Below are 26,303 nucleotides of genomic sequence, written 5' to 3' on the forward strand. Positions count from 1 at the left end.
GATCTCCATCATCGTCGGCGTAGCGTCAAGGTCAATGGCGCCGTCTTCATGATTGTCCTCCATGTAGCAACTATTACAACTACTTTGAAATACTACTCAACATGAAATTTAAAGACAACCATAAGGCTCCTGCCGGTTGCCACAATACAATAATGATCATCTCATACATATTCATCATCACATTATGGCCATATCACATCACCAAACCCTGCAAAAACAAGTTAGACGTCTCTAATTTGGTTTGCATATTTTACGTGGTTTAGGGTTTTCGAGAGAGATCTAATCTACCTACGAACATGAACCACAACGTTGATACTAATGTTTTCAATAGAAGAGTAAATTGAATCTTCACTATAGTAGGAGAGACAGACACCCGCAAAGCCTCTTATGCAATACAAGTTGCATGTCGAACGAGGAACAAGTCTCATGAACGCGGTCATGTAAAGTTAGTCCGAGCCGCTTCATCCCACTATGCCACAAAGATGCAAAGTACTCAAACTAAAGATAACAAGAGCATCAACGCCCACAAAACCATTGTGTTCTACTCGTGCAACCATCTATGCATAGACACGGCTCTGATACCACTGTAGGATAACGTTGCATAGAAAACAAAAAATTTCCTACCGCGAACACGCAATCCAAGCCAAGATGCAATCTAGAAGACGGTAGCAACGAGGGGTTTATCGAGTCTCACCCTTGAAGAGATTCCAAAGCCTACAAGAGGAGGCTCTTGTTGCTGCGGTAGACGTTCACTTGCCGCTTGCAAAAGCGCGTAGAAGATCTTGATCACGATCCCTCCGGCGCCACGAACGGGCAGCACCTCCGTACTCGGTCACACGTTCGGTTGTTGATGAAGACGACGTCCACCTCCCGTTCCAGCGGGCAGCGGAAGTAGTAGCTCCTCTTGAATCCGACAGCACGACGGCGTGGTGTCGGTGGCGGTGGAGAACTCCGGCGGAGCTTCGCTAAAGCACGCGGGAGCTATGGAGGAGAGGGGGGGCGGCTAGGGTTTGGGAGGGGGTGGCCGGCCACTCAAGGGGGGCGGCCAGGTTGTGGTCTTGGGGTGGCCGGCCCCCTCCCCTTGGCCCCTCATTATATAGGTGGAAGCCCCAAGTGTTGGACTACAAGTCTCCGAATAAGACCCGAACCCAAAACCTTCCATATGATAGGGAAACCTACCCAAGGTGGGAATCCCACTTGGGGTGGGATTCCCCCCTTCCATATGGGGGGGTGGCCGGCCCCATAGGGGGAGTCCACTTGGGACTCCTCCCCCACTAGGGTTGGCCGGCCATGGAGGTGGAGTCCCTCCGGGACTCCACCTTCCTTGGTGGTTTCTTCCAGACTTTTCTAGAACCTTCTAGAACCTTTCATAGAACCTTCCGCATCATTTTAATTCACATAAAATGATATCCTATATATGAATCTTATTCTCCGGACCATTCCGGAACTCCTCGTGATGTCCGGGATCTCATCCGGGACTTCGAACAAATATTCGAACTCCATTCCATATTCAGGTTCTACCATTTCAACATCCAACTTTAAGTGTGTCACCCTACGGTTCGTGAACTATGCGGACATGGTTGAGTACTCACTCCGACCAATAACCAATAGCGGGATCTGGAGATCCATAATGGCTCCCACATATTCAACGATGACTTTAGTGATCGAATGAACCATTCACATACAATACCAATTCCCTTTGTCACGCGATATTTTACTTGTCCGAGGTTTGATCTTCGGTATCACTCTATACCTTGTTCAACCTCGTCTCCTGACAAGCACTCTTTACTCGTACCGTGGTATGTGGTCTCTTATGAACTTATTCATATGCTTGCAAGACATTAGACGACATTCCACCGAGAGGGCCCAGAGTATATCTATCCGTCATCGGGATGGACAAATCCCACTGTTGATCCATATGCCTCAACTCATACTTTCCGGATACTTAATCCCACCTTTATAACCACCCATTTACGCAGTGGCGTTTGGTGTAATCAAAGTACCTTTCCGGTATAAGTGATTTACATGATCTCATGGTCATAAGGACTAGGTAACTATGTATCGAAAGCTTATAGCAAATAACTTAATGACGAGATCTTATGCTACGCTTAATTGGGTGTGTCCATTACATCATTCATATAATGATATAACCTTGTTATTAATAACATACAATGTTCATGATTATGAAACTAATCATCCATTAATCAACAAGCTAGTTTAAGAGGCATATTAGGGACTTCTTGTTGTCTACATATCACACATGTACTAATGTTTCGGTTAATACAATTATAGCATGACATATAAACATTTATCATAAACATAAATATGAATAATAACCACTTTATTATTGCCTCTAGGGCATATCTCCTTCAATCATATAGTAGCACACATAGACACAAAGTTTATACAGGTTTAGGCCCCAACAACAATGCAAGATAAATACCTTATGCATGAGTGTTGTGGATGTATTATCCCTGAGTATGCTCAAGGAAGAACCTAAGGTTGCTAGATCTCGTCTATGGTGGATGAATGGTCATGACTCTCAGGTGAATTTTGAGAGAGTTGTGTTTGGTTGCTTGGCGGCTCCCTAAGTCCTTTATATAGGGTAAGACCTAGGGTTACGGGTGCTTAACTAAAAATTACTCCCTCCGTTCCTATATATAAACCATATAGTTTTTTGAGAAAAATTCCAGAATATAAGGTTTATTGCGTTGCCCTACTTGTATGGACAATATTTTTGGAGATTTGATTAGGTTTACTTATCTTATGCAAAGTCCTCTATTAGCTCACGGCAATTACTTACGGTTAACCCTAGCCAAACATGGTGTAATTTTTCCTAAATATGAGTTTCTTAATTTCCGTGCCAGAAATTATATGGCTTATATTTAGGACCGGAGGGAGTACCAAGAACTTGGAGCTAAGTGATGCTTCATATATATTAATTGCAAAGGAGAAACTTTTGATTTTAGCCATCATTTTTACTACCCTTAATGCCTAATTGATCTTAAGATTGTCGACCAAGGTTGATGCTTAGTTTTGAACTTGCATAATTTTATGTTTAGATTTTTTTATACACAATTTTATGTTTAGATATAGGCATAAAGCTATTGGGGGTGCTATTAAGGTCTTAGGTGGAGAAGCTCTAACGAAATGTCCAAACGCATACTACGGACCCTGACTGGCCGAATCTTGTACTCCCATTAGTTAACCAAAAAGTGTTATCGGGATTTTACTGCCCATATTTTGACCAAAACATCAAAATGAAACAAAAGTCCTAGGAAACTTCAAAAGTTTGATCACGGTAAAAATATTGGAAAGAGGCATTAGGGGTATGAACCAAGCGAACGTGTTTGTTTTGTTAGCGGACATCCATGTCAACTGTTGTGGTACACCATAAGATACAAATGGCATTATGGCAAGCCAAACAATTGTTTGTTTCTAGTTAGGATGTCAAATGCGAAGATTGTTATGGACTTATGGCAGTTCGCCACTTTTGACGTGTTATGTGTCAAAAGTTTTTGGAACATAATAGATAAATTGGCGAACTGAATATGTTTTTGCAGTTTCTAGTGGTGCATATTACTTTGATTGTACACATTTGTGGCATAAAAGATAAATTGTGTTGGCATTGTGAATCTATGTAGCACCCTACCTTTTAATAAAGGCAAGATACCTGTGTATAGTGCTATTCCCGGGATCACTGATAGCACACACATTACAAAATATAGTAATCATTGCAATAGTATCAAATTACTACATCGTTGATCCAGAGGGTACAATAAAAACTTACAAATTGCATAGTCAAATGGACTAGCTCAGAATAAACACAGCGGAAAGTAAATCAGCAATGAGCCTTCATCATCTTCATGTGCCACAGGCAGTCATGTTGGAATGTAGACTCGAGATCCTACCACGTACTTCTCCTCAGAAAATCCTGCACGTTTGAATATGCAGCCCCACGAATGGATGTCAGTACAATGATGTACTGGCAAATGACACTTATATGGTGGCAGTTTTGGGCATGACTATCTACATGATATTTGGCAAGTGGAGTTTAGGCAAATTTGCATAAAGCCAATTTTATCCTACATTTTATTTAAAAACAAAACATTTTTACAAAACTTGTAATGATGTCATAAACAGTACCATGGTTACATCTCCCATGTACTATCCGACAGTTGCTACTCAAATTTTAACTTATTCAAAAAAAGTGATGAGATTCTTCCGTACATTCCCTGCCTAGAAAGCTCAAATTGTCCATAACCGGGGACACGGCTAAGATCTTAGGTTTACTCTTGAGAGGTTGTGCACTTTCACCTTACGACCCACCCTTCCCAAGAGAAGAAATGAGACAAGATCTTTCAGAAGGAGGCTTCAACCATAACCAGCTAGACCCGTTCCCGTTTGGTTGCAAGCCACATCATCATGTCTAGCAACAAGTTTGACCTCACAACTTACTTAATCCCGGCAGAGCCCATAATACCATAAGGCTGCACTGGAAGCTAACTAAGACATGGACGACATCTTAATCTCTTTAATCCTGGGTGGCCATCCACAAGTGAAACTCACAAGCTTAAAACCATTAAAGATAATAAACCCCCGCACGATCCCCTGGTGAAAACCAGAGGTGCAGTCTAGAGCAACCACTATTCAACCGCGCACTCTCAGGCACCCACCCGTCCACTGGTCCATCCCCAGGGATCGGAGCCCTGAGCAGCCGCCCACCACTCAAACAATCCACCCAGGTGATTCATTAAGGTTGTTAATTTTAATTCTCAATACTCACAATCCGAAACAATCAAAACAACAGTGGCATTTTGTTATTTCTAGGCATACTAAGAATAGTAGCAATGGTTCAAGGGTGGCTACACACTACTAGGATTGATAAGCATAGCATAATTTTCGAAAACAAAATCCTACCATGCATACTGGTTTGAAAAGCACTAATGCATATATAAAAATAAGTAGGATTTGAATGTCACTTGCCTTTTTGGTAGTCGAAGCGCGTTCACTTCTCTTAATCAAAATACGTGCCTCTCCGTACGAACTATAATATAAAATATAGCACAACATAAACACACAATTCAACAACGACAACAAAAATCAAACAAGACAGCAATCGGAAATCGCTCTATGGTACTAAGGTGTGGCATGAGGTTTGGCTTGCAAGATATGAGTTGGAGATATTGAACGGATGGGTCAAATACTTGGAAGTGAAACAATTATCTAAGTCAAGTGCTTAGAAGAAAATGATTGATAGGAACCTATGGTCAATGGTTGTTTGCTGCTCAAGATTGGGTGATTGAAATGTTCCATGTGATAAAATCACATGAGTCTCAGAATGGCACAACTCAAAATATTGTTTAGTAAAGTGTGACAACACTTACTAAGAATGTATGAGTTACACATAGGCTTGGGTATAAACAAATGATACATGAAATTACTCAAATTACTCATTTGTAAGTTGAATAGTTTTAAACTAGTCAAAGGAGTGAACAAAAAGCAATTTGGATAGACACGATATTGGTTCAAGGTAGAGTGTCTAGTGATATTGGTGTGCGGATGTGATCATAAGTTTCACCTTCACAAAAGAATCATGTTGAGGAAGGATTATAGAAATCGATAATGGACATATACTCAAATTCTCATATTTGAATTTGAATATTTGCAAAGTGATTCAAATATTTTGGACGATGGTGCTATTGGATGGAGTACTGCATAAAGACTTATGCAATTGACATAGTGTGACAACACTCATCAGAGTAGCACAAGGTCACACATAGCATTGGATATGAACTAATGATATGTTGAACTACTCAATTAACTCATTTGAAAGTTGAATAGTTCGAACTAAGTGGAAGGGTTGAATGGCATGAGATTGTATAGGCATGAATGATATCGAGATTTGGTTTGCGGAGCCTAATGTATAACAAGAGTTCAACACATGTGATATGAGTAGAGTATCTCCACCCTACTAAAGCAAGGTAAAATCTAAACTAGGACATATCACACTTTACTCAAATAACTCAATTGTTATTTGAATAATCATGAACAAGACAACCAGGGGTAAGCTATGCATTATCTGTGAACATGATAAAGATTTATAACTGGTCTTGGAAGATGGGTATGATCATAAAGATCATTTTGGCTAAAGGAACTATGTTGAAACCAGTTATAGGACTACACTTTTCACGAAAAGTCATTAGAAAAAGTTTTTCGGATGGAAGAACTTTCTACACGGAAGTTGTAGAGAATTCCATTACAAGCGTATCGCTAAAAGAATCTCTCGGAAAAAAATTATAGGATTTATTTTATAGACGATGTTGCGGATCAAATGGATACCGCGAAAATAAAGTGGGCAAAACTGACATCCAAAATGCCAAGAATGATCTACGGAATTTGCTGATTCTAACGGTATATGGTTTGTCGAAATCCGACGGGTAGAACTTAAGATATGAATTTTACAAACTAGACAGAAGTGATTGCAGTTCTAATGGTGTACGAAAAGTTGTCCGAACAAGTTGCTCGGATGGAAAAACTTTCTATACGAAAGTTGTAGAGGATCTAATTACAAACTTAATAGAAGAACCACTATTCTAAACGAAAGTGTAGATTTAAAGAAAATAAAATTGCGAAGTTATGTATGACAATCTACGTAAAAAGAGCGGAAATAGAATTATTACTCGGCAAAGGATGCGTCAAGTCGCGACGTTTTCCAAAATAGCGTTGCGGATACTCAACGTTTTCCAAAATAGCGTTGCGGATGTTGCGTCGCCCAGAGCATCGCTGCGCGGCGCGTGTGCTGCACGGGAGAGATCGCGGGCGTTGGGCGCTGGTGTGTTTTTGTGCTGCCCCTGGGGTCTTTATATAGGGTAGGGCTTGGAGAAATTTTGCTTCAAGAAGCGATGTGGGACTAAAACAAGAGGCAAAGGGCGGCGCGAGCTGGGAGGCGAGCGTGGGCGGGAGCTGGGCCGGGGCGCGCGGCCGTGGGCGCAGTGCGGAGCTGGAAGGCGGCCTTGGCTAGCGCGAGCACGTCCTGGTGGGCTGCCTTGCGCTGGGGCAGGCGTGTGCTGGGCCGGAACGGCCTGGCCACCCTACCTTTTCCTTTTTTTTCTTTTTGTTTTTTTTCCAGATAATGAAAATATATTTTTGGAGCCTCAAAAATAATCGGAAAAATACAAATAAGATACCGTTGGAATCGTTATGAAAAATAATTTAATATGAGACTAAATTTGGAACAAAAATGTAAATTTTATAAAAACAAAATTTGATATACATGTCTATGTGGCTATAGTGCCTTTTTAGGATTTAATGTTTTCTTAAATAAAATATTTTATAAGCTTCAAAACCTTCGAACAAAATAGAGTATTGTTAGAAAATCTTTTAAAACTAAGGTTTATGAAAACTATTATATTTTACAAAAAATATTTTTAATATCCATTTGGGAAAATAAAATAATCATTATATACATTTGGCCTATATGTTTGATTTTGAAAATACTTTAAAACCACGAGTCTTTGAAAAAACTATTTTGGAATTAATTTGTAAATAACTTTAAAAAGTTTTAATTCTTTGTGAATTTTCAATCAAGTTCAAACAATCAAGCATCAAACTTTTTTTATTTTACATTCCAAAATTTAGAAAATTTCGGGATGTGACAATCTATTTTACAAAAAAGAACATTTTATAAGTGGGCCAAAGCATATGGATGTACCCAACACGTGGTGCACATGCCGTCAATATTTCCACGCTGGAGGTGGTGGATTGAATCTCATCATTAGGGATGAAAACCCCAGGATCAAACAATGGTTGGACCCGTCATCATCGGCGCACGTGTGGTGTTTCCTTCTGTAAGCTTAGCTTAGGAGTTGCGTATTTCTTGTTTTATTTCTTATAACATAGGGTTAATCAGTGGTTCCCTGGTGAAGTTACCTTTGCGGGGCCTATGTTCTCGGGTATTTTCTCTGGTTGAACTTGTTCGGCCACTATGAGAAAAATGGTCGCGTGCACCACTAGATATAGAGATTGGGGGTCTACTCCTTCGAAAAAAGGTATTTCATCATGTCACCATTCGGTAATGCTAGAGTTGGCGACGTTGTGAACAACTGGCATTATACAAGCAAAAAAGAGGATTGATGCAGCATGGCTGGGCTGCAAAGGGCGCACGGTACGCTACCGAAAACGGCAATGTTGAAGGCTTATGTCACCGATCATATTTGCTTCGCGTGTTCACCTTCAATGTGGTAATCAGAACCATCGAAATCCCATAAGTATTTGAAGAAACTAACAAATCAATTAAACGCGCTTGCAAAATAGTACATATCATAATCTACTAAAGAACGTGCAAAAATAGAATGATGATGCCATGATACCTCAGCCGTGTATAAAATCACTAGCAAAGTGCCCGCGCCATGCTGCGGCTATTTTTTTTCACCATGTTTTTTCTCATGAAGGGCACTGTCATGTACCCTGCCTTGTGGAGGTACTGGGGTCTCTTTGATTGTCTTGCTGGAGTCCCCGCGACTATGATTAGAATGACACTTGGTGGCCTTGAGCCTCTCATTTTGTAGCTCCCTTCCCGATGTTGCATTCACATCGATGTCCTTGGCCGTTTTTTTTTTCTCACCACCCGCACCGGTTGTATGCACCGTCGAATTGACTAAGTTTACATCTTTTGAAAATTTCCAAAACATTTTCTATCATTTTTTTAGAAAATCTTTATAAAGGGATTTTTTATTTTTCCTAGATTGCTATAAACTGAGGATAATTCTAGATTACAGGCAGTCGGTTACCTAAATCATCTTTTTGCAGGACGAAGTATTGGTGAACTGCTGATTATGTCTTTTGTACCGGCTCTACACCTATAATCTCCTATTTTCCGAGTGAAGTTGTATAATACTCGAGCAAACTGCACCGCAGTCCTCACTTTTAGAGGAGGAAAAGAGCTCAGCTCGATTCACACTGCCAAATCAAAATCAACATATTAAATAATCTTTTGATTCACACTGCCCAAGAGGCTATAGGGGATTAGTGTTCCAGCCAAGCTGGGAGAGGGAGGGCCCGAGGAGCCCACTGCCATGAGGCTCGGTCGGAGGAGGCCGTCCTCCACCAGACATGCCCAGCACGCGGGTCACATCGGTGGATCGGGGCGACGCGCGCTGGACTGGGCGGAGCCAGCAGGAGAGATGAAGAGGAGGGAGCGGTCGGTCGTGTCCTCCCTGCGCTGCCGCCAACAGCCGGCCGTCGTCTCACCTGTCACCTCGCCATGCCTCCCTGGCCGCTACCTCCCGACGCCTAAACACGGTCGCCATCGTTCCTTCAGTTTAATAGCTAAGAAGATTTGATTTGGTACGAAGCAGACTTTGACGTGAACTCATTTTTCCCGATTGGATCTGATCCGGCAGGATCCCATAGGTGCGGTTTCCTTTTGGAATTGGTCAGAAGGCTGATATCCGGTTCTGGTTTTCTTACGAGCAAAGGAGTGTCGTAACCTATGATAATGTTGTTTGAACTGCAAATTGATTAGAAAATTTATGAGGGTCCTAACTGCTAAACGGGGCGACTTACCACGGTCGCATCCATGTTTAATAGTAAAGATATACTCTAGACACATATATCAAGATATTTGTTAGTTTTGGAAATCTCTACAAAGATATTTAAGACTGCTGAAATGGACGCACTCATAGTTATACACTATAACTCATGAAGTGATACATACTAACCTGTATAGTAACACACCTCTTTTCCTAGGGTCTAAGGGGTTTAGTGTAACAAAAGTTTTCTTTGCGAACACCGACCAAAAACAGCTCATAACATTTGATTCACACATGAGCTTAAATTTAGTGAAAAATGTACCTACAATGATAAACATTATAATTATATAACCGATATTTTAATATCAACACGATGTTCTATGTATTCGTGCAATAGTAAAATATATTATTTTAGATGTTTTTTGATATAAAAAATCATATGGAGATAGTGAAGACAATGTTAATACTAATGAGTTTAAATCAGTCCATGGCACAGGGATGACAAAGGTTTTAAATTGTACGATGTTGATACTAGATTATGATTTTTAGATTGGAAAACATAGGGTCCCGTATGGGGAATGATCGATTCCTCTTTCTTTTAGCTCACACATGTCTTCTTATCATATTCATCCTAATGCACAACGCTTACTCCCATCGTAGGTGTTCTCCCACCTACTTGAAGCTAGAGCCCTAGAAGAGAACGGAATATAAGCCCAATCGCGGTGGTCGAAGTAACGATGCATTTGTTGTCAAATTTGGTGGTATAGCTTTTGTATGCATCAAGTGTGGCACACCAATGCAGAGTAGGTAATGATGTATTGTGTGTATGCACACCCACAATACGCTTTACTTTTATTTAATAAAACCTATTTTGAGGAAGTTTGTTGAAGAAAACAAATATTTTGTCAAATATCTTCACTAATAATTGTATTCTCGTTATTTCTTCATGTCAATCATTCTATTTCTCAAGGAAAGATAACCGTTTCTAATAGATTAGTTCAATTATAAAGAATATAAATATCTTAAATAGTATGCTAAGGATGTTGATCCAAAAACATCTTCAACTGTTCATTTTGGTTTCCCGTGGAAATTTGCAAAAGAACCCAGCCCGTCTTTGCTTTCTGTCTTTTCGCTAACGGCCAGCATATTTCTATCCCCGTGTTAGACCGACAAGCGGGCCCTAGAGCTAGAAATAAGATTAGGTGAGCTAACTAAATTATTTAGTGCTATTTGTGACACGCTTCCCCTAAACTAGTGATGATTTGCGGAAAAACCCGAATGGTCGTGAATTTTTTTTTTTTTTTTTTTTTTTTGTAATAGTTGCCCTTATCTCGTTAATTTACTAGTACATGTGTGCATCTTGGCACCAAGTCGCTAGACACTCTTTCCAGACAAGGCAAGTAAGCGTTTGTGTGGGCAACTTTCATGCTCCTCTTAGATGGCACCACGGTCAACTTCTAGCAGGGCAAGGTTGGCAAATTCAAATAGTCATTCAACTTCGGGCCGATCTTTATTTCCTTCCTTCTGGCCGTACGAACCACTGATAGTTGAAGCTGCCTACATCGCATTTCTTGATAGCTGATAGTGAATGTATAGCAGAACAAAGATCGCAGGGTACAGATCGAAACGACAGCACGGGCAGCAACCGGCGATCGACAAGGCCATGAACGACGTCGACGAACGAACTCGAGTACACCTGCAACTCCATCATGTGCAAAGAAAGGACTGACGAAGCTTTGGCTGTACCTTACAGCAATGGCAATTCTGGGCAGGCAACGCAGTGATGGGACATAAATTTCCAGGCTTCAGAGGTTCAGAAGGTTAGGCAGTACTATCATCATCTGCTTATTTTATTTCGAACTATGTACTACACAACTTGTGTCGTTCTCCTAGCTCTCTAGCAGAAGTTTTATGGTTTGTTTTTCTGCAGTTTTGCTCATAGGTTAACAAGATGACAATAAAAAAGGGATGGGATTCGTAGGATCCCAAGGCCGAATCCTTTGAAAACAAGAATTATTTCTCTTTTCCCAACTTGTCCAAATAACTAAAATAGATCTTACCATAATAACTTTTCTATTTGTTGTGCGCGCCCTTCCCTTCAGCTAGTGAGGCTTCATTAGGGCGTGCCACGAAGATTCGCTTTCTTGTCGATGTCATGGGACATGTCAAAATATAGATTTCCATCAAATCGACAATGGTGAAGAAAGCTATGGTGGCTATGACCGGAGGTTTATAATGGCGGAGACGTGTATTGGTTACGATGAATACTATGCGATACATGATTTTCTTGGGTGTCGGGTGTTGGCGACTTGTAGCATCAGCCTTGGCAAGAGGGAGTGGCAGCACACGCGGACTGCATTTTTAGTGGTGTTGTTCGAAAACCGAGTCATGGTTTCTAGGGTGAAAACCTAAGGACTGGTCTTCATTGGTTGTAACTGGCAATGGCCTTGTTGAGTGCATTGTTTTGAAAACTTGGACATTGTTCAGGGTGAAAACTCAAGATCTTCGACCGGGCAACGACAACACTTCGGTATTGTTTCCTTCATGAAGGCGTTGCTTTTGGAGAATCATTTTTGTAGTCCGGGTGTTGTATTTGGTGGTAGTTAGAATGCTCCTCTTGCTAATGTTTCATCACCGTGATGGGGTCTTTGTTTCCCCTTCCCCTCTTCTTTAGTTTTTTCTTGGTTGTGTGAATCCTTCATGTCTATAGATATCTTGTCGGTATAGAGGCTGGGTGTAATTGGTATCTTCATGATACTAATATATTTTCTTTATCAAAAGAAAACCCAGACCTGTGTTGAACCAATCACAATAAATATCATCAAAGCCAAAAGGTATGGAGTTAATTCCCAACGACACACTAACCACTTTCCATATATAGTTTGCAAGGGTACACATGGTTCCACTATCATAACAAAACTCACAAAGTTCTATTTTTGCACCCTTTTTCAACAAATTTTGTTTGGTTGGAATTCTAGATTTGATCACCAAGTAACAAAACAGTTTGATCCTCGCGGGTAATTTGAGTGTCCAGAAAACCATATAAGGAAAATTAACATCATTGGCTATTGAAAGGGAATATATATATTAATTTTAGATAAAAAAAGCAGGTCAGTTTTCTATGAACATCCACCAAATTGATCCAAAACCATTTGGCGTCCTTTGCTACAAATCTTCTAAATTTCAAGAAATAAAAAGCCTGTAGTAAACATTGTATCATTATGGCAATAGCGAACCATCCTCCCAAAAGTGTGTCTCCTGCTCTTACAACATCTATAGAAAATACCTTTAATAGAGACTAAACCTAACTAGAAATGGGAGTGTGTGGGATTTGGTCTACACTGAGTAAAACTACCTTCTCCATGTATTTTGGTCCACCTGTAAATCCATTTACAAAGAAGGCTGTCATTCTTTAGGTGTAGATTTGTCACCCCAAGCTCCCCGATCTTTTGGTGGACAAACGCAACCCATTTAACTAAATGGTACTTTTTCACATTTTGCTTCCTTGCTAAAGCATACGAGCCCGAAAGAAAAGGCATCTTTTCATGACCCCTTTTAGCATCACAAAAATTGAAATCATATAGCTAGGAATATTACTGTTATTTGACTCCTACGAACCCTATGGGGGGTCTACTCCAGTTGAGACTTGCATAGTTGTAGGTCAGGGCTTCGCTCGGTGGGCAACTATCTTAATCAAAGGTACCTCGAGAATACTTTTCTCGAATCCTGGTAATTCAAGTGAATTTTCAGTCGAAATAAGCCTAGTAGCTATCTAAGTAAGATTACCTTTCCAATTAGAATTCATTTTCTCTATTTTATCCTCATTATCTTTCCAATCACTATTCCGCAAACGTTTATGATGCATAGATACCCCCAAATATCTAAAAGGGAAAACTCATTTTCTTTTTACAAGTGAAGATATGTGCATATATATCTTGTTTCTCTACTGCTCCAAAAGGAAAAGAAACCTCGCTATTACGAAATAACCCAGTAAGTTGATTAAAAATATATAAAATATTTTTTAGTCCTTGGCACTCTCTAAATTATCTTTAAATTAAAAAAACATTATTTTCTTTACCCATTTCACTGGTTTCTAAACTATCTTCAAACATAAAAAAAAAACAGTATCGTTTTCATGCTGTATAATGGATATTCCATCCTCCAGATACATTGTACGCTTGCTTGTACATGATGCGTGTTCCGGGGCAACGAATCCGTGGGAAGGTTCCACGAAACAGTAGGAGGAGCTGGGCATGCTGCTACATCAGTCATCACTCATCAGAGAGCACTGTCTGGCCGCAAAGGCTGCAGCAGCAGCAAACGAGGCGATCGACACGCTGCAGCATCAGACACCTGGCGTCATGCAGCAAAACTGCAAAAGAAAGAGCAGCCACGCAGCAAGCATGGCTGGCTGAGCTGCAGACGGCGTGCGGTACGCCGCCGAGAACGGCGATGCCGTCGGCTCGCGTCACCGGCGGTATTCGCTTCGCGCGCGTGCTCGCCTTCACTGCGGCCGTCAGAGCCATGAATGCAGCTTTGCCAGCTGCTGCTACTAGATCAGAATTCAGAAGCGATGTGTAGGCCTGGCCTGCTGCTTGCCAGTTCACGTACATCGGATGTTGGGGTTAAGTCTAGTCGTCTCCATTGCAGGGCAAAATGGACAAAAATAATCTAAATATAAAAGTATTTTGAAAAATAAACATATAGCGAAACGAATTCATAAAACTAACCCCTTCTAGCTGCGCCTGTCACTATGGTGCCACATTCAGGCTCCGTTTGTTTGGGCTTCTGCTTCTGCTTTTGAGGTCCAAAAGTGGAAGCCCAAACAAACAGCCAACAATTGAGAAGCGTGGTGGAGAAGCGCTTGACCAAAATACACTGCCAGAGGCGCCCGAGCCGGAAAGCACCCCGAGAGGTGCTTCCCGCGATTCTGGCTGCTTCCCGAGCGGCCGGTGACCAAACTGTCCTCAACATTTCGATTTATTTACGGGTAACCTGCCACCGCATATAAGGAAACCGGCCCGCGTCCAAACCCGAAGCGAGCGATTCCTAGGTCCAGAATTCTCCTCCCCTTCCTCTCGATAGGAAGCCCCCACCCCCGCCGCCAGCGCCCGCCCCCATCGTCGACTGCACAGTTCCCGCCGCCGGCGCACAGGACCTTCTCCCTTGCCCCGTTCCCGTCATCCTCCACCTCCTCCCGTGCGAGAAACGACCGGGCGCAGCTCTGTTCCTCGCCGCCGCGCCAGTCCGTGCTGTTCCCGCCGCCGACAGTCGCAGGCCCTCCGCGTTCGCCGCCCTCTTGCTCCGACCCCGCCGTCCCTGCTTCCCCGCCGAGCTTCCTCCGAGTCTCGCCATCCCCGTATCTCTCGGGCGCAAGACGGGAGGAGCTCGCCCCCATCGGCCGCCGAACACAAGCGCCGCCGCCGTCTCTCGTACACCGCCGGCGAGGACTGCTCCGACCCCGTCGGCTGTTCATCGCTGGAGACCACCTCCCCCTTTTTTCTTGTGATTTTTGGATTGTTGTGAACATCGTGTATGTAAAATCGGAGTGTATGCAGATCTGTGTGCAGTACCCATGGGGAAAAAATTCTACTATTGAATTGCTAAATTAGGACAGAGTGTATGCAGATCTGGACATGGTGTATTGAACATGGCTTGGTACTATTGAATTGCTGAAATGTGTATGTTAATTTGACATGGCTAACTCTTTTATCGCTGCAAGATCTGGAAATAATTTCACATGATGTGCGCAGTTGCGCTGTGCCCATGTATGGTCGATGTATATATGTATTCCAGAAATAATCAGTTGTGAATGTTTAGGATCTGTTGGTCAATAGTATTTTGGCAAAACCAACGACAATTGTTTTTTTGATTATAACCTACTTCCACAATATGTTCAAAATATCAGAGTAATGAGAAACTTTGCTCAGATAATGTGTAATCTTTTGGGTTTCGTATGGACACGTATTGTAATATATTGCAGGCATGAGAAACTTGTACTCCAAATATAGTTGTCATGAATAATTTGTTTTTTATAAGACAAAAGTCAAAAGCCAAAATCCCAAATAAATTTAACCAAATTATTCCAATACAAAGCTCGTTCAAAATTATTTTAGTCAAATAGATAATTGAAAATAGCTAACTTGTTTCAAATCTGCATTTATACAACATCTTTCAGAGATCTAGGGGCATTTCAGAGATTTCATCCTTTATAACAGCTACAGCTGCTACTAACAGCACTCCTGCCAAACATCAAATCTCTGCTTCTCACAGCTGCTTTCCACAGCTGCTTCTCCACAGCTCACCAGCTACAGCTGCTTTTCAAAAGCTGCAGCCCAAACAAACAGACCCTCAGCCTTGCCATGCAAGGCGCCAACCATTTTCCCAAGTAAAGAAGAGACTCGAGATTGGCCGCTCCGGGTTTTTTTTTTACACATGTCTAAATCTTGAAAACCCTAGAAATATAAATTGACCCAAAATCCATATTTTATTCTTGTTGCTTTAGCCGGTGGTGGCTTCTACGATGTCTATATAGCATTTTGCTTAAGATTGGTAGGTTCGGGTTAGGCCTTTTGTTAGTTTAGGTTTCGGGTTGTTGTTATGTTAGGGTTAGGATTTTCTAGATTGGTAAGCTAGGGTTTGGTTTTTTGATTATGATGTTTGTGTTCATCTTGGCTTGGTACTTACTGATTTTTTTTACCGTTATGTTATTGTACTTATTTTAGGGATGGAGAGAATTGCCCATGCTTATCATGTGGACATGAACACTTTTTTGAAGGGAAATATCGAGCTGGACCAGGATGAGCTTGACTTGGTGTTCGAGCTAGTCCTAAATATGCCAAGCTCTTGGAACAAGTTAGGATTGATTTAAATTGGGCGGACCTCAGAGGGAAGGCATGATACTGGGTTCGGAATGCAAGTGTGTCGGAAGACAATGCATATATACTCCGAGCAACGTTGGGTTACATACAAGAAGATGGTGACCAAATAAGTAGATAAGGCTATTGAGTTGTTTGCCACCAAAAAGGTTAATAGTACTTCTGTAAACCAGTAACTAATCCCATATTGAAAAACAAATTGTTGTGCAATGGATAATGTAGTTGTGTCATTATCAAAAATATTAAGGATCTTTAGCGTACATATTACGGCCTTATCCGTGTTGATCATTTCCTCCAAGCTGGTACAGTTCATCTTCCCAAAGGGATTCTTTCCCTTCCAGTTGTTGCCTCCTCCGGAATTCCCACTCCTCCTTTGTCAGGGTAGTCTTTAGACATGCCCCCTTTCATTTCATATTTAATAACTTGTAATTTTCCTTTATTTGGTAAACTGTAGTATATATGGGATATTGTAAAGGCAATGTAATGTGTGTGCACATTGATAAATTTGTAATTTCCCTAATGTTGTAATGCTATGATTAATTCCATTATTGTTTGAATCCTTGTTTAGAATTAATTGTTTAGATTCAAATTATTTTCTTGTTTGTAATTCAATTTTCTTCCTAATTCACAAAGATTGAGAGAGAGAGAGAGAGGGAGAGATAGAGAGACACATCAATCCCCCTAGGTTCTAGTTTAAAGCGTGGAAAATTTCCTTGTTTTGAGATGCAGATGCACAACCCTTCTAAATCTACTCGTGTTTGTCCTAAAACATGGGATGTTATATTGGGTAAATTGACATTTCTAGGTTTTCCAAGATTTACACATGTGCCACAAAGATATAACATTTTAATGGGTCAAAAATAAGGGAAATGTAGGGTGGTCGAATTTCATGGTGGAAACCTTCGAATTTAAGGAATTTGAGAGAGGGAATTGGGAGCCGTCGACTCCAACCTCTTCTTTTCTTGGAGAAATGGATGGCTTCTTAGTGTTGGGCCGGAGCTGAACATGCAGCCAAATGAAAGTAAATGTGTCACGCCATTCACAAAGGCGTGCGCCATAGTGAAGGGTGTCACACTTCCATAACGGGGACCCACTCGTCTACACTGGTCGCGTTTGCGACGCCTTGTACCACGGCGTGACAAGGCTGAGTGTGGCGCCTTAGTCACAGACGTTTGTTCGCCGAAAGTTTATTTTTCAAAATCCGTTTGGCTTGGGTTATTCTTGACCATTTTTCACCATTCCACCATGAAAGATGAGCTCGCGGTGCCGGCCATGGATAAATTAACCGCCGTTCGTGCATGATTTGAACGAAGTACTTACTACTACCTCCATCCCAAAACTTAAGACCTACATATTTTTTTTCAGAAAGTTTGACTAAGTTTTTATCAAAAATCATTAACATGAAAAATATAAAATCAATACCATTCGATAGATAATGAAATATATTTTCATATGGTATCTACAAAATATCATATTTATTCATAAATTTTTCTAAAAGTTTGGTCAAATTTTACTTCGTTTGACTTTCTAAAAAAAATAAAGGCCTTAAAAATGAACCATTTTGCCCCATTCCGCCGTTAAACATGAACTCGTGATGCCGGCCATGGATAAATCAACCGCCGTTCGTGTATGACTTGAACGAAGTACTTATTCTTTAACCGGAGTTTAACATGAGCCTGTCGCGAAGTACAAGCAAGATGCCACTGAAGAACACCGTGTGGTTTCTCGTGCACATGTCCGGTGATCATGCGTCGATCTAGATCCGGCGCCATAGCCGATTTACTACTAAAACCCGTCTCGTGGCCACCCCAAATCAGAATCACTCCACAGATCCCGCTGCTCCCGATCGGAATCCCAGCCACCCCGTGCGCCCGTGCGTGCGCGGCGCGCGGCATCCGGACCAACCGACCAGAACCACGGCGGGGCCAGCCCGCGCAGCACGGCGCGCGCGCGGCACGACGAAGCCGCGGCAGCGCCACCGCGCCGTGTCGTGTCCCGCCTCCAACTGCCAGAACAGTGCCATGCCATGTGCCGGGGCGCGCGCGGCACGGCTCGTGGGCGCGGTGGACGTGGGCCGGCGCGCCGCCCGCCGATGCGGGAGCAGAGGACGATGGGAACGTCCGACCGGGCGGCGGGTGGGCCGGCGATCCCCACCGGCGCCCTGGGACCAGCGTCGGGATATGGTGGTTTGCTTTAACGGTCTACGAGGCGGCGGCCGCCGGCCCGCCGCCACTGTGCCTGAAACGACCGCTCGATCGATCAGGTGCAGGCGACGGCAACACGACGTGCTTGCCATTTGGCACGGCCCCTAGCTACAGTAGACGTAGGACCCCGTCGCCGGAGATTGACACGAAAGTGACCCAACATGTGGGAGGGAGACGTCGGAATTGGAATTTGCGAGCTTTGCTTCCAAACACCAATCTGAGCTGAACACTGGACAGCTACCGACGGCAAGGAAGAAGGGACGGACAATTGCCAAGAACAGCACGAGACGAACAAGTGATTATAGCAGATAAACCTTGTTCCATCCAATTCCTAACCCCCGAATGAACACTACTGCACTCTACACAAGGATGTACTTAAAAGGATTATGACTATACCATTGCCCTTAATCATCAGACCTTAATTACTACGAACTACTGCAGCAAAGAAACAAGCAAGGTGTCGTCAGTACAGCCGGAGCATGGTCCTTGCGAACGACTGGGACCTCAGATGCCGCCCGCCAGCGTTGGCCGGCAGCCCGCCCGCGCGCCGGCCGCTGGCGCTCCGCAGCGGGGTGAGGTAGAGCCGCAGCATGCCGTTGTCCGCCTGTTGCGCCGGCGAGTACCGCGCGCTCCGGTTCCGCTCCAGCACGCACCGATCTTCGTGTCGACTCTTCACACCACCATCCACGAAGCAGCGCCGTGAGCTGCCCATCCCGCCGCTCGTGCTGCTGAACGAGCTGCGCGCGCTCGCGTTGCTGCCGCACCTCTGCATCGTCGTCCTGGCATTGGCGCTGCACCCGCCGCGGCCGCGGAGCTCCGGCCACGGCTCCGAGAACGCGACGTCGGACGCGGACGCGCCGCTCCGGCGGCCCGTGGCCCTGCGGTGGATGAAGTCCCACAGGCTCCACGCCTTGCGCCGGGGCTTCTTGGCGGCGTCCAGGCTCGCGCGGGGGAAGTCGTCGACGAGGGAGCTGGTGCTGAACCGGTGGTCGAGCAGGTCCTCGGCGTGCTGGAAGTGGTAGAACTCTGCGCTGCCGACGATCACTGGGGATTCCCTGGCGTTGGCGATTGCGGCCGCTGCAGGTACTGGCTTTGGGTCGGGCACCTCGAACGACCTTCGCCGCGCGGAGCTGGAATGGTCCAGGCTGCGGCGCCGCCGGCTCGAAGTGTCCATGTAGTAGTCCCGCGTCTGCGCCGAGCCGCCAGGGGTGTTGGCGTCGCCGTCAGGCTCGGGCTGTGAGTCATCTTCCACGGGAATTTGACCGTCGGAGCGTGCCAAGATGCCGGTAGGCGAGCCCTCGAGCGCGGAGAGGATGGGCGGCAACCGGGTAATCGCCGGAGGCGCTCGGCCAAGGCCAATGCCCGCGCCGGCGCCAAACAGGTAGCCGTCCCAGGACGCGCGCGGCCCGTCCCAAGATACGCCTGCGTCGTCCACGGACATGCGGGCGGCGTCAAGGGAGAATCTTGGGTCGGTGTCGCACGAGCGGCGGCCTCCGGCGAACTCCGAGCAGGCTCCGCCGCGAGTGCGGCTGCGCTGAAGGAACGAGGGCTTGGACGGCTTCCCCGACGGCGGCATTGCCGCGGCCGCCGCCTTGCTCCCGGCTGCGGCCTCCTCCTTCTTGAGCTTCTGCTTGCGCCTCCACTTCTGCCACTTCTTGCTGAAGACGGAGGCGGCGACCCAGAAGCTGCCGGCGATCTCCTTCAGGTCCATTGGCGGCGGCGGCGGCTTCTTGGGTTGCGAGGTCTCGAGATCTATGTGATCCTTCATGGGCCGCACCTCCCCAGTCGCGTAAGCTTCGGTCTCCAAGTCCGCCGCCACGATTGGCTCGACCACCGGGGCAATCTCGGCCATAACGATCTCCTCCTCCAAGAATACCTCAGGAACGCACGGCGGCGGCGGCGGCATCTGCTGGACCTCGAAGGGGAGCGCGGCGGCGGCGGCGGAGGACGACGCCGGGAACGCGGCGAACGCGGTGCCGTCGCGGACGCGCTCGCGGTCGTCCCTGTGGAACAGCGCCCAGAGCGTGCTGCGGCCGCGGGCGTCGCAGGACCACCGCTGCGGCTCGTCGGTGGGCGCGTCGCCCGCGCGCCCGCACGAGAAGGACTTGCAGCGGCGGAGGTCCGGCAGCGGGACGGCGGCGCCGGAGACCGAGGGGGCGGCGAAGGGCCTGGAGAAGAGGGAGCGGATGGCGGAGGTGGACCTGCGGCCCGGCGCGGCGGGCGCGACGTCGGAGGCCTCGAGGCCGGCGAGGCGCTCGCGGAGGCAGGCGGCGCAGAAGCCGGTGAAGGCCTCGTCGGGGTGCAGGTCGCAGCTCGTGGACGCGGACCTCCGCGGCGGCGGCGCCGGCGGCTCCATCTGCAGCGACGCCATTGCCTGGACTGCTGCACCGTGGCTTCACTCGTGGACGTGGCGGCAGCTCGCCATCACGTTTCTTGGGGCGTGGTGGTGGTACGCTGCTCTCGCCTCGGGCCGTACCAGGAGTTAGTGAGGGGCGCGTGAGCTCGACGGACTCGAGAGCAGGTTTTTAGAATGTTGTGTGAGGTGAGGTAAACTGGTGAAAAAATCAAAGAGAGCACAGCTGGAAGTGAAAGGGGATCACGGGGCCCGTCGTCTCTCTCGCTCTCCTTCTCCGTGTTTGCTTTATCTCTCTCACCTTCTTGGGGTTTGAGCGAAACACATGTTCCGTAGCTGTCCGATCTCACTGTTTTGTGTTTTTACACCTTTGTGATTTCGACAAAATTGCTCTTTTGCGATTTGAATGATCCAAAGATGATCATATGAAAACCTTCATCTGTGCGAGCATCAATGCCAATCCGAGAATGTCAATCTGGATCGAGGAGCCGTAACACATGGATACGTTTCATGCAAGTTGTGGTGCTTGTCAAAACCCTTGAGCTGGAGTAGGGTGGAAAACCTATAATGGCTTTTGCTTGGAGTGTGTTTGGTAGCTCACATGCCTCCAGGCCACAGCAGAAATCGGCTCCATCAGTAACCTAATAGTCATCCATGTTGTAGTCAATGCGGTTTTTAACGCACCTTCGGGCTAGTCCCGAGAGCTACTGCCGAATCGACAATTTTCGTAAAGACTGGTCCATTCGAGCGTCTTGGTTGTATGCGTGGAAAAGGAGAGGGACGTCGCGTCCCTTCGAAACAAGCGTCATAAATCTCCTCATCGCCCACTCTCCCTTCTCTCATTCTCCCCCGTCTCACTCTCACCGTCCCTCCTGTCCCATCACGTCGCCGATTTCGCTGCCATCAACACATCCATTGAGGGCAAAGAGGAAGATTGGAACGAGATCGTGGGCCCTTCTTCGACATCCACCGCGACTAGACATGAGCAAGAGTTTCCTTGACCTCCACTTCGACCTCAACCTCGACCTCCATCGGCCCCTCATCGCAACGTGGTAGTGGCTCACCTCCGGCGTGCTCGAAGTCGTGAGGCTATCTGGTGCAAGTTCCGGATGACGTGGGTCGCCTTCTTCTCTGCCGCCCAAGGCTTCAAGCTGTCGGTGGGGATTGGGGCGGTCGGTCCCGAAGGGAGACAGTGGTTGACATGGGGTTTGTTGGCTTGGATCTAATAGCCCTACTGCTCTTCTTGCACCAACTCGCTGCTCTGCTTGTTGAGTTCCGGTCTTTCCTATTAGAGATCTCAGCTGATGGGTGCATGACGCCCCTGGATATCTAGATCAGAAACAATCTGATGGTGCACACCTAAATTTTCAACCACTGCTACTTCATCAGGGTGCAGCGCAAAGCTTCGCTTTCTTGTTTGTACCATGGGATGTCTAAGTATAGATTCCCATGGTATTGATAGAGGTGAAGAAAGTCATGCTAGATGTCATTGGGGATTTTGAAGTTATGGTGGATGGGTGTATTGGATGCGATGAAGACTATGCTACATAGGTTGTATGGTTATGGCCGGCAGGGCGTTGTACATGTCCATTCTAGACATGCTCTTATATGTCGGTGATGACCCACAAGTATAGGGGGTGTATCGCAGTACTTTCGATAAATAAGAGTGTCGAACCCAACGAGGAGCAGAAGGTGTTGACAAGCAGTTTCGATGAAGGATTCACTGTAAATGCTCACAGACAAGACTTCAGGGGGTTTTAGTATAGCAGATGAATAAAGTGCGAGAGAAATAATTGCAGCGAGTGGCCCAATCCTTTTTAGCACAAAGGACAAGCCGGTTTGTTTACTTATAATGACCAAACGTTCTTGAGGACACACGGGAATTTAGTCTAGTGCTTTCGCTTCATATAGCTGATTAGTCTTCATTGTTTTGATAAGTGTTGTGTGGGTGAACCTATGCTAATGCACCGCCCTTCCTAGGACTAATACATACTTGTGATTATACCCCTTGCAAGCATCCGCAAATACAAGAAAGTAATTAAGATAAATCTAACCACAGCCTTAAACTCTGAGATCCTGCTATCCCTCCTGCATCGATATACTAACGGGGGTTTAGGTTTCTGTCACTCCGGCAACCCCGCAATTAGCAACCGAATACAAGATGCACTCCCCTAGGCCCATAAATGGTGAAGCATCATGTAGTCGACGTTCACATGACACCACTAGAAGAATAACACCACAACTTAAATATCATAACATTGAATACTAACCAACATAATTCACTACTAACATTTAGACTTCACCCATGTCCTCAAGAACTAAACGAACTACTCACGAGACATCATATGGAACATGATCAGAGGTGATATGATGGTGAATAACAATCTGAACATAAACCTTGGTTCAATGGTTTCACTCAATAGCATCAATAACATGTAGAAATCAACACCGGGAGAGTTTCCCCTATCAAACAATCAAGATCAAACCCTAATTGTTACAGCGGTGACGAGGTGCAGCGGTGGAGATGGCGGTGATGATGATGAAGATGATGGTGATGATGATGGAGATGATGTCCAGCTCGATGACGATGACGATGGCGTCGATTTCCCCCTCCGGGAGGGAATTTCCCCGGCGGATTTCAGCCTGCCGGAGAGCTCTTTTCTCTCTGGTGTTTTCCGCCCCGCAGAGGCGGCTATGACTCTTCGCGACTATCCTCTGGAGTTTAGGTTTTCGGGACGAAGATGTACGCGAAGGAGAGGAGGCCAGAGGGGGTCGTGGGCACCCTCCCCACATGGCGGCGCGACCAGGGCAGGGCTCGCGCCGGCCTATGAGGAGGGCCCATGGCGGCCCTCCTCGGCTCCTCCTTTTGGCTACCTCCGTCTTCTGGAAAAATAGGATTTTCAGTATAATTCCCGTCAATTGCTGATCTTCCGAAATATTGCATTCTGACGGCGCTTTTTCCAGCAGAATCCTGACTCCGGTGCGCGATCCTCCAATAATCATGAAATATGCAAAATAGATGAAATAACATAAGTATCATCTCCAAATACGAAATATATCAATGAATAACAGTAAATTATGATATAAAATAGTGATGCAAAATGGACGTATCAGTCGGGTGTTAGAAGACTTGCAATATTGGCCTCAGTAAGAGGGGTGGTAATAGTTGGACTGCATTTTTGGTGATGCTTGTTAAGTACCGAGTCACAGTTTCGATGGTGAAAACCTAAAGTCTAGCTTTTATTAGTTATACATGGCAATGGTCTTGCTGAGGACATTGCTTTAGGAACCTGGACTTTCTCCAAAGTGAAAACTTAAGATCATCAATTGGGTGACAATAGGGCTTGCGTATCATTTTCATTTTGGAGGTGTTCCTTTTATAGAATCTCTTTTGTAATCCACATGTTGTCTAGAGTGGTGATTAGATTGCTACTACTCCATCTGTTTGATCACCACGGCGGGATCTTTTATCTTTTATCCTTTTTTTCTTTTTTTTGGCTGTGTGAAACCTTGATATTTTGAGACATCCTATAGGTAAATAGGTTACATATAATTGATATCTTCTTGATATTAATATAATTTTTTATTGAAAATTATATGTGTGTTCGAGGGGGAAAATCTGGCATTTTTATGCATGTCTATAGCCAAACCTTTCGGCCCAATGATCTCGGCATCCATCTATTCCTCATAGTTCGTTCGAAATCTTTAAAAAGGGCCAACCTTAGCGAAGGGAACAACAAACCTAGTGCGTTCGAAATGTGCCAGAAAACCAACCGCAGGTGATCTCTGAGCGCGACACTTCTTGCAATGGGAAGCAAAGAGATGGGCACAAGAGGGTGGGATGTATCACTTTTTCCATTTTATTTTATAATCTGAATATTCAAAAGCAAATATCTTGCTAACCATTTGTCCAAATTACGAACCGTTTTCACTTGAATTTCTCGGAGCGAAATCTTCAAACTAGATCCCATATTGATATGTTTCGATAAACTTTTTACCGAATTTCTAAAATTACTACGGTTGTACTTGAGTTCTAGTGCCACATGTATTCAGGTTTTTATTGAGTTGTACTTGTGTTTTTACTGTACTTTGCCAGAATATGGATGTTTCCAAAATTACCTCGGTTGCACTCAGATTTTAGTGCAACATATACTTGGGTTTCATTGACTTTTACTTAGAGCAAGTTTAATAGTATAGCTAACAGGTGGATGTAAGCCAAGTGCCATGTCATCTATAGTCAACCCAACATATACAATAGTGAGCTATAAAATCGTACTACTTAACAAATGGATGGCTCACCTTTCACTCTCACAAAGTTCCTAGGAGCACGTGTTAGAGCTTGCTCTTGCATAAGAATGCACTCCTCTTCTCTCTCCTCCTCCCTCTCCTCCAACTAAGCAACAATATATTATTTTAATCCATATAGCCAGCTGACTAGAACTTATTGTACTTGCTCTTAGGTTACTAATGTACTTTGTAATGATATGGATGAGAGAGAGAGAGAAACACCGCCACAAGGGAGGAGTGGGAGATGGAGGTTTTCAATTTTATTTTTGTATCTGAATTTTAAAAAATGAAAAATCTTGAGGACAGTTTATCCAATTTACAAACCGTTTTTCTTTTGAATTCCTTGCATCGAGATATTTAAAACTAGATCTCATGTTGTTAAGTTTTGAGATTTTTTTTTGTACTTCCAAACTCGTATGGTTGTACTCGGGTAATAGTGTAACTTGTACTCGTGTTTGTATTGAGTTGTAGTCAGAATTTTGGTTTATTTCAGGTTTTTGGTATAGTTGTGCTTTTGGATATCTTGGAGTACATCTATGTTAGACTTGTGAGTACATCTATGTTGAACTTATAAGTACAACTGTGTGCGAAAGTATGGCCGGATACATAAGTACTTTCTCGAGGATCTCTCCGCGCGTGAAACTTTTCAGCACGGGAGCCCTCGGTGCCACACCAACATGTCTTCGCGAAAATCGTCCTTTTGCTAGTAGAGTCTACTAGCAAAAGGACGATTTTCACGAAGACATGTTGGTGTAGTAGTACCCTATTTCGTTCGTCCTGACATACAAAATTTGTACAAACTATTGCAGTTGTCGTATGATTGGTCCGGTCCGTGACAGGCAAATTTGGCATTGTTGGTGTATTCATATGCTGATGCCGGCAACCTTGTGATACTCATACAATCCGATACTCCTTTCGATTCTATATATTAGTCGTAGATTTGATAAAATATAGGATAAAATCTTTTTAGGTCGAATCTTTGGCAAGTACTCCCTCAGTGCAATTTAGTATCTAGATACATGCAATTTTTGACAAATGTTAGATAATT

General features: G+C 44.6%; 1 protein-coding gene and 1 long non-coding RNA gene across 2 annotated transcripts; both read right to left on the minus strand.

Moving 5' to 3' along the window:
• Nucleotides 1-3,666: 3,666 nt before the first annotated feature.
• Nucleotides 3,667-5,355, minus strand: LOC139835062 (uncharacterized). Its single transcript, XR_011750813.1, has 2 exons — nucleotides 4,987-5,355; nucleotides 3,667-3,934 (listed from the first exon to the last, which is right to left on the minus strand). It is a non-coding gene; the product is annotated as an uncharacterized lncRNA (long non-coding RNA).
• A 13,545-nt stretch (nucleotides 5,356-18,900) lies between these two features.
• Nucleotides 18,901-21,209, minus strand: LOC127322724 (protein OCTOPUS). Its single transcript, XM_051351170.2, has one exon. It carries the CDS (start codon nucleotides 20,984-20,986, stop codon nucleotides 19,079-19,081), a length of 1,908 nt encoding a protein of 635 aa, XP_051207130.1. The 5' UTR covers nucleotides 20,987-21,209; the 3' UTR covers nucleotides 18,901-19,078.
• Nucleotides 21,210-26,303: the final 5,094 nt, after the last annotated feature.

Source organism: Lolium perenne, chromosome 1 (genome assembly GCF_019359855.2).
Source record: "Lolium perenne isolate Kyuss_39 chromosome 1, Kyuss_2.0, whole genome shotgun sequence".
Taxonomy (NCBI): domain Eukaryota; kingdom Viridiplantae; phylum Streptophyta; class Magnoliopsida; order Poales; family Poaceae; genus Lolium; species Lolium perenne.

Excerpts from the sequence above, each read along its gene's own strand:
- LOC127322724 (XM_051351170.2), bottom strand. The coding sequence starts at position 20,986 with ATGGCGTCGCTGCAGATGGAGCCGCCGGCGCCGCCGCCGCGGAGGTCC.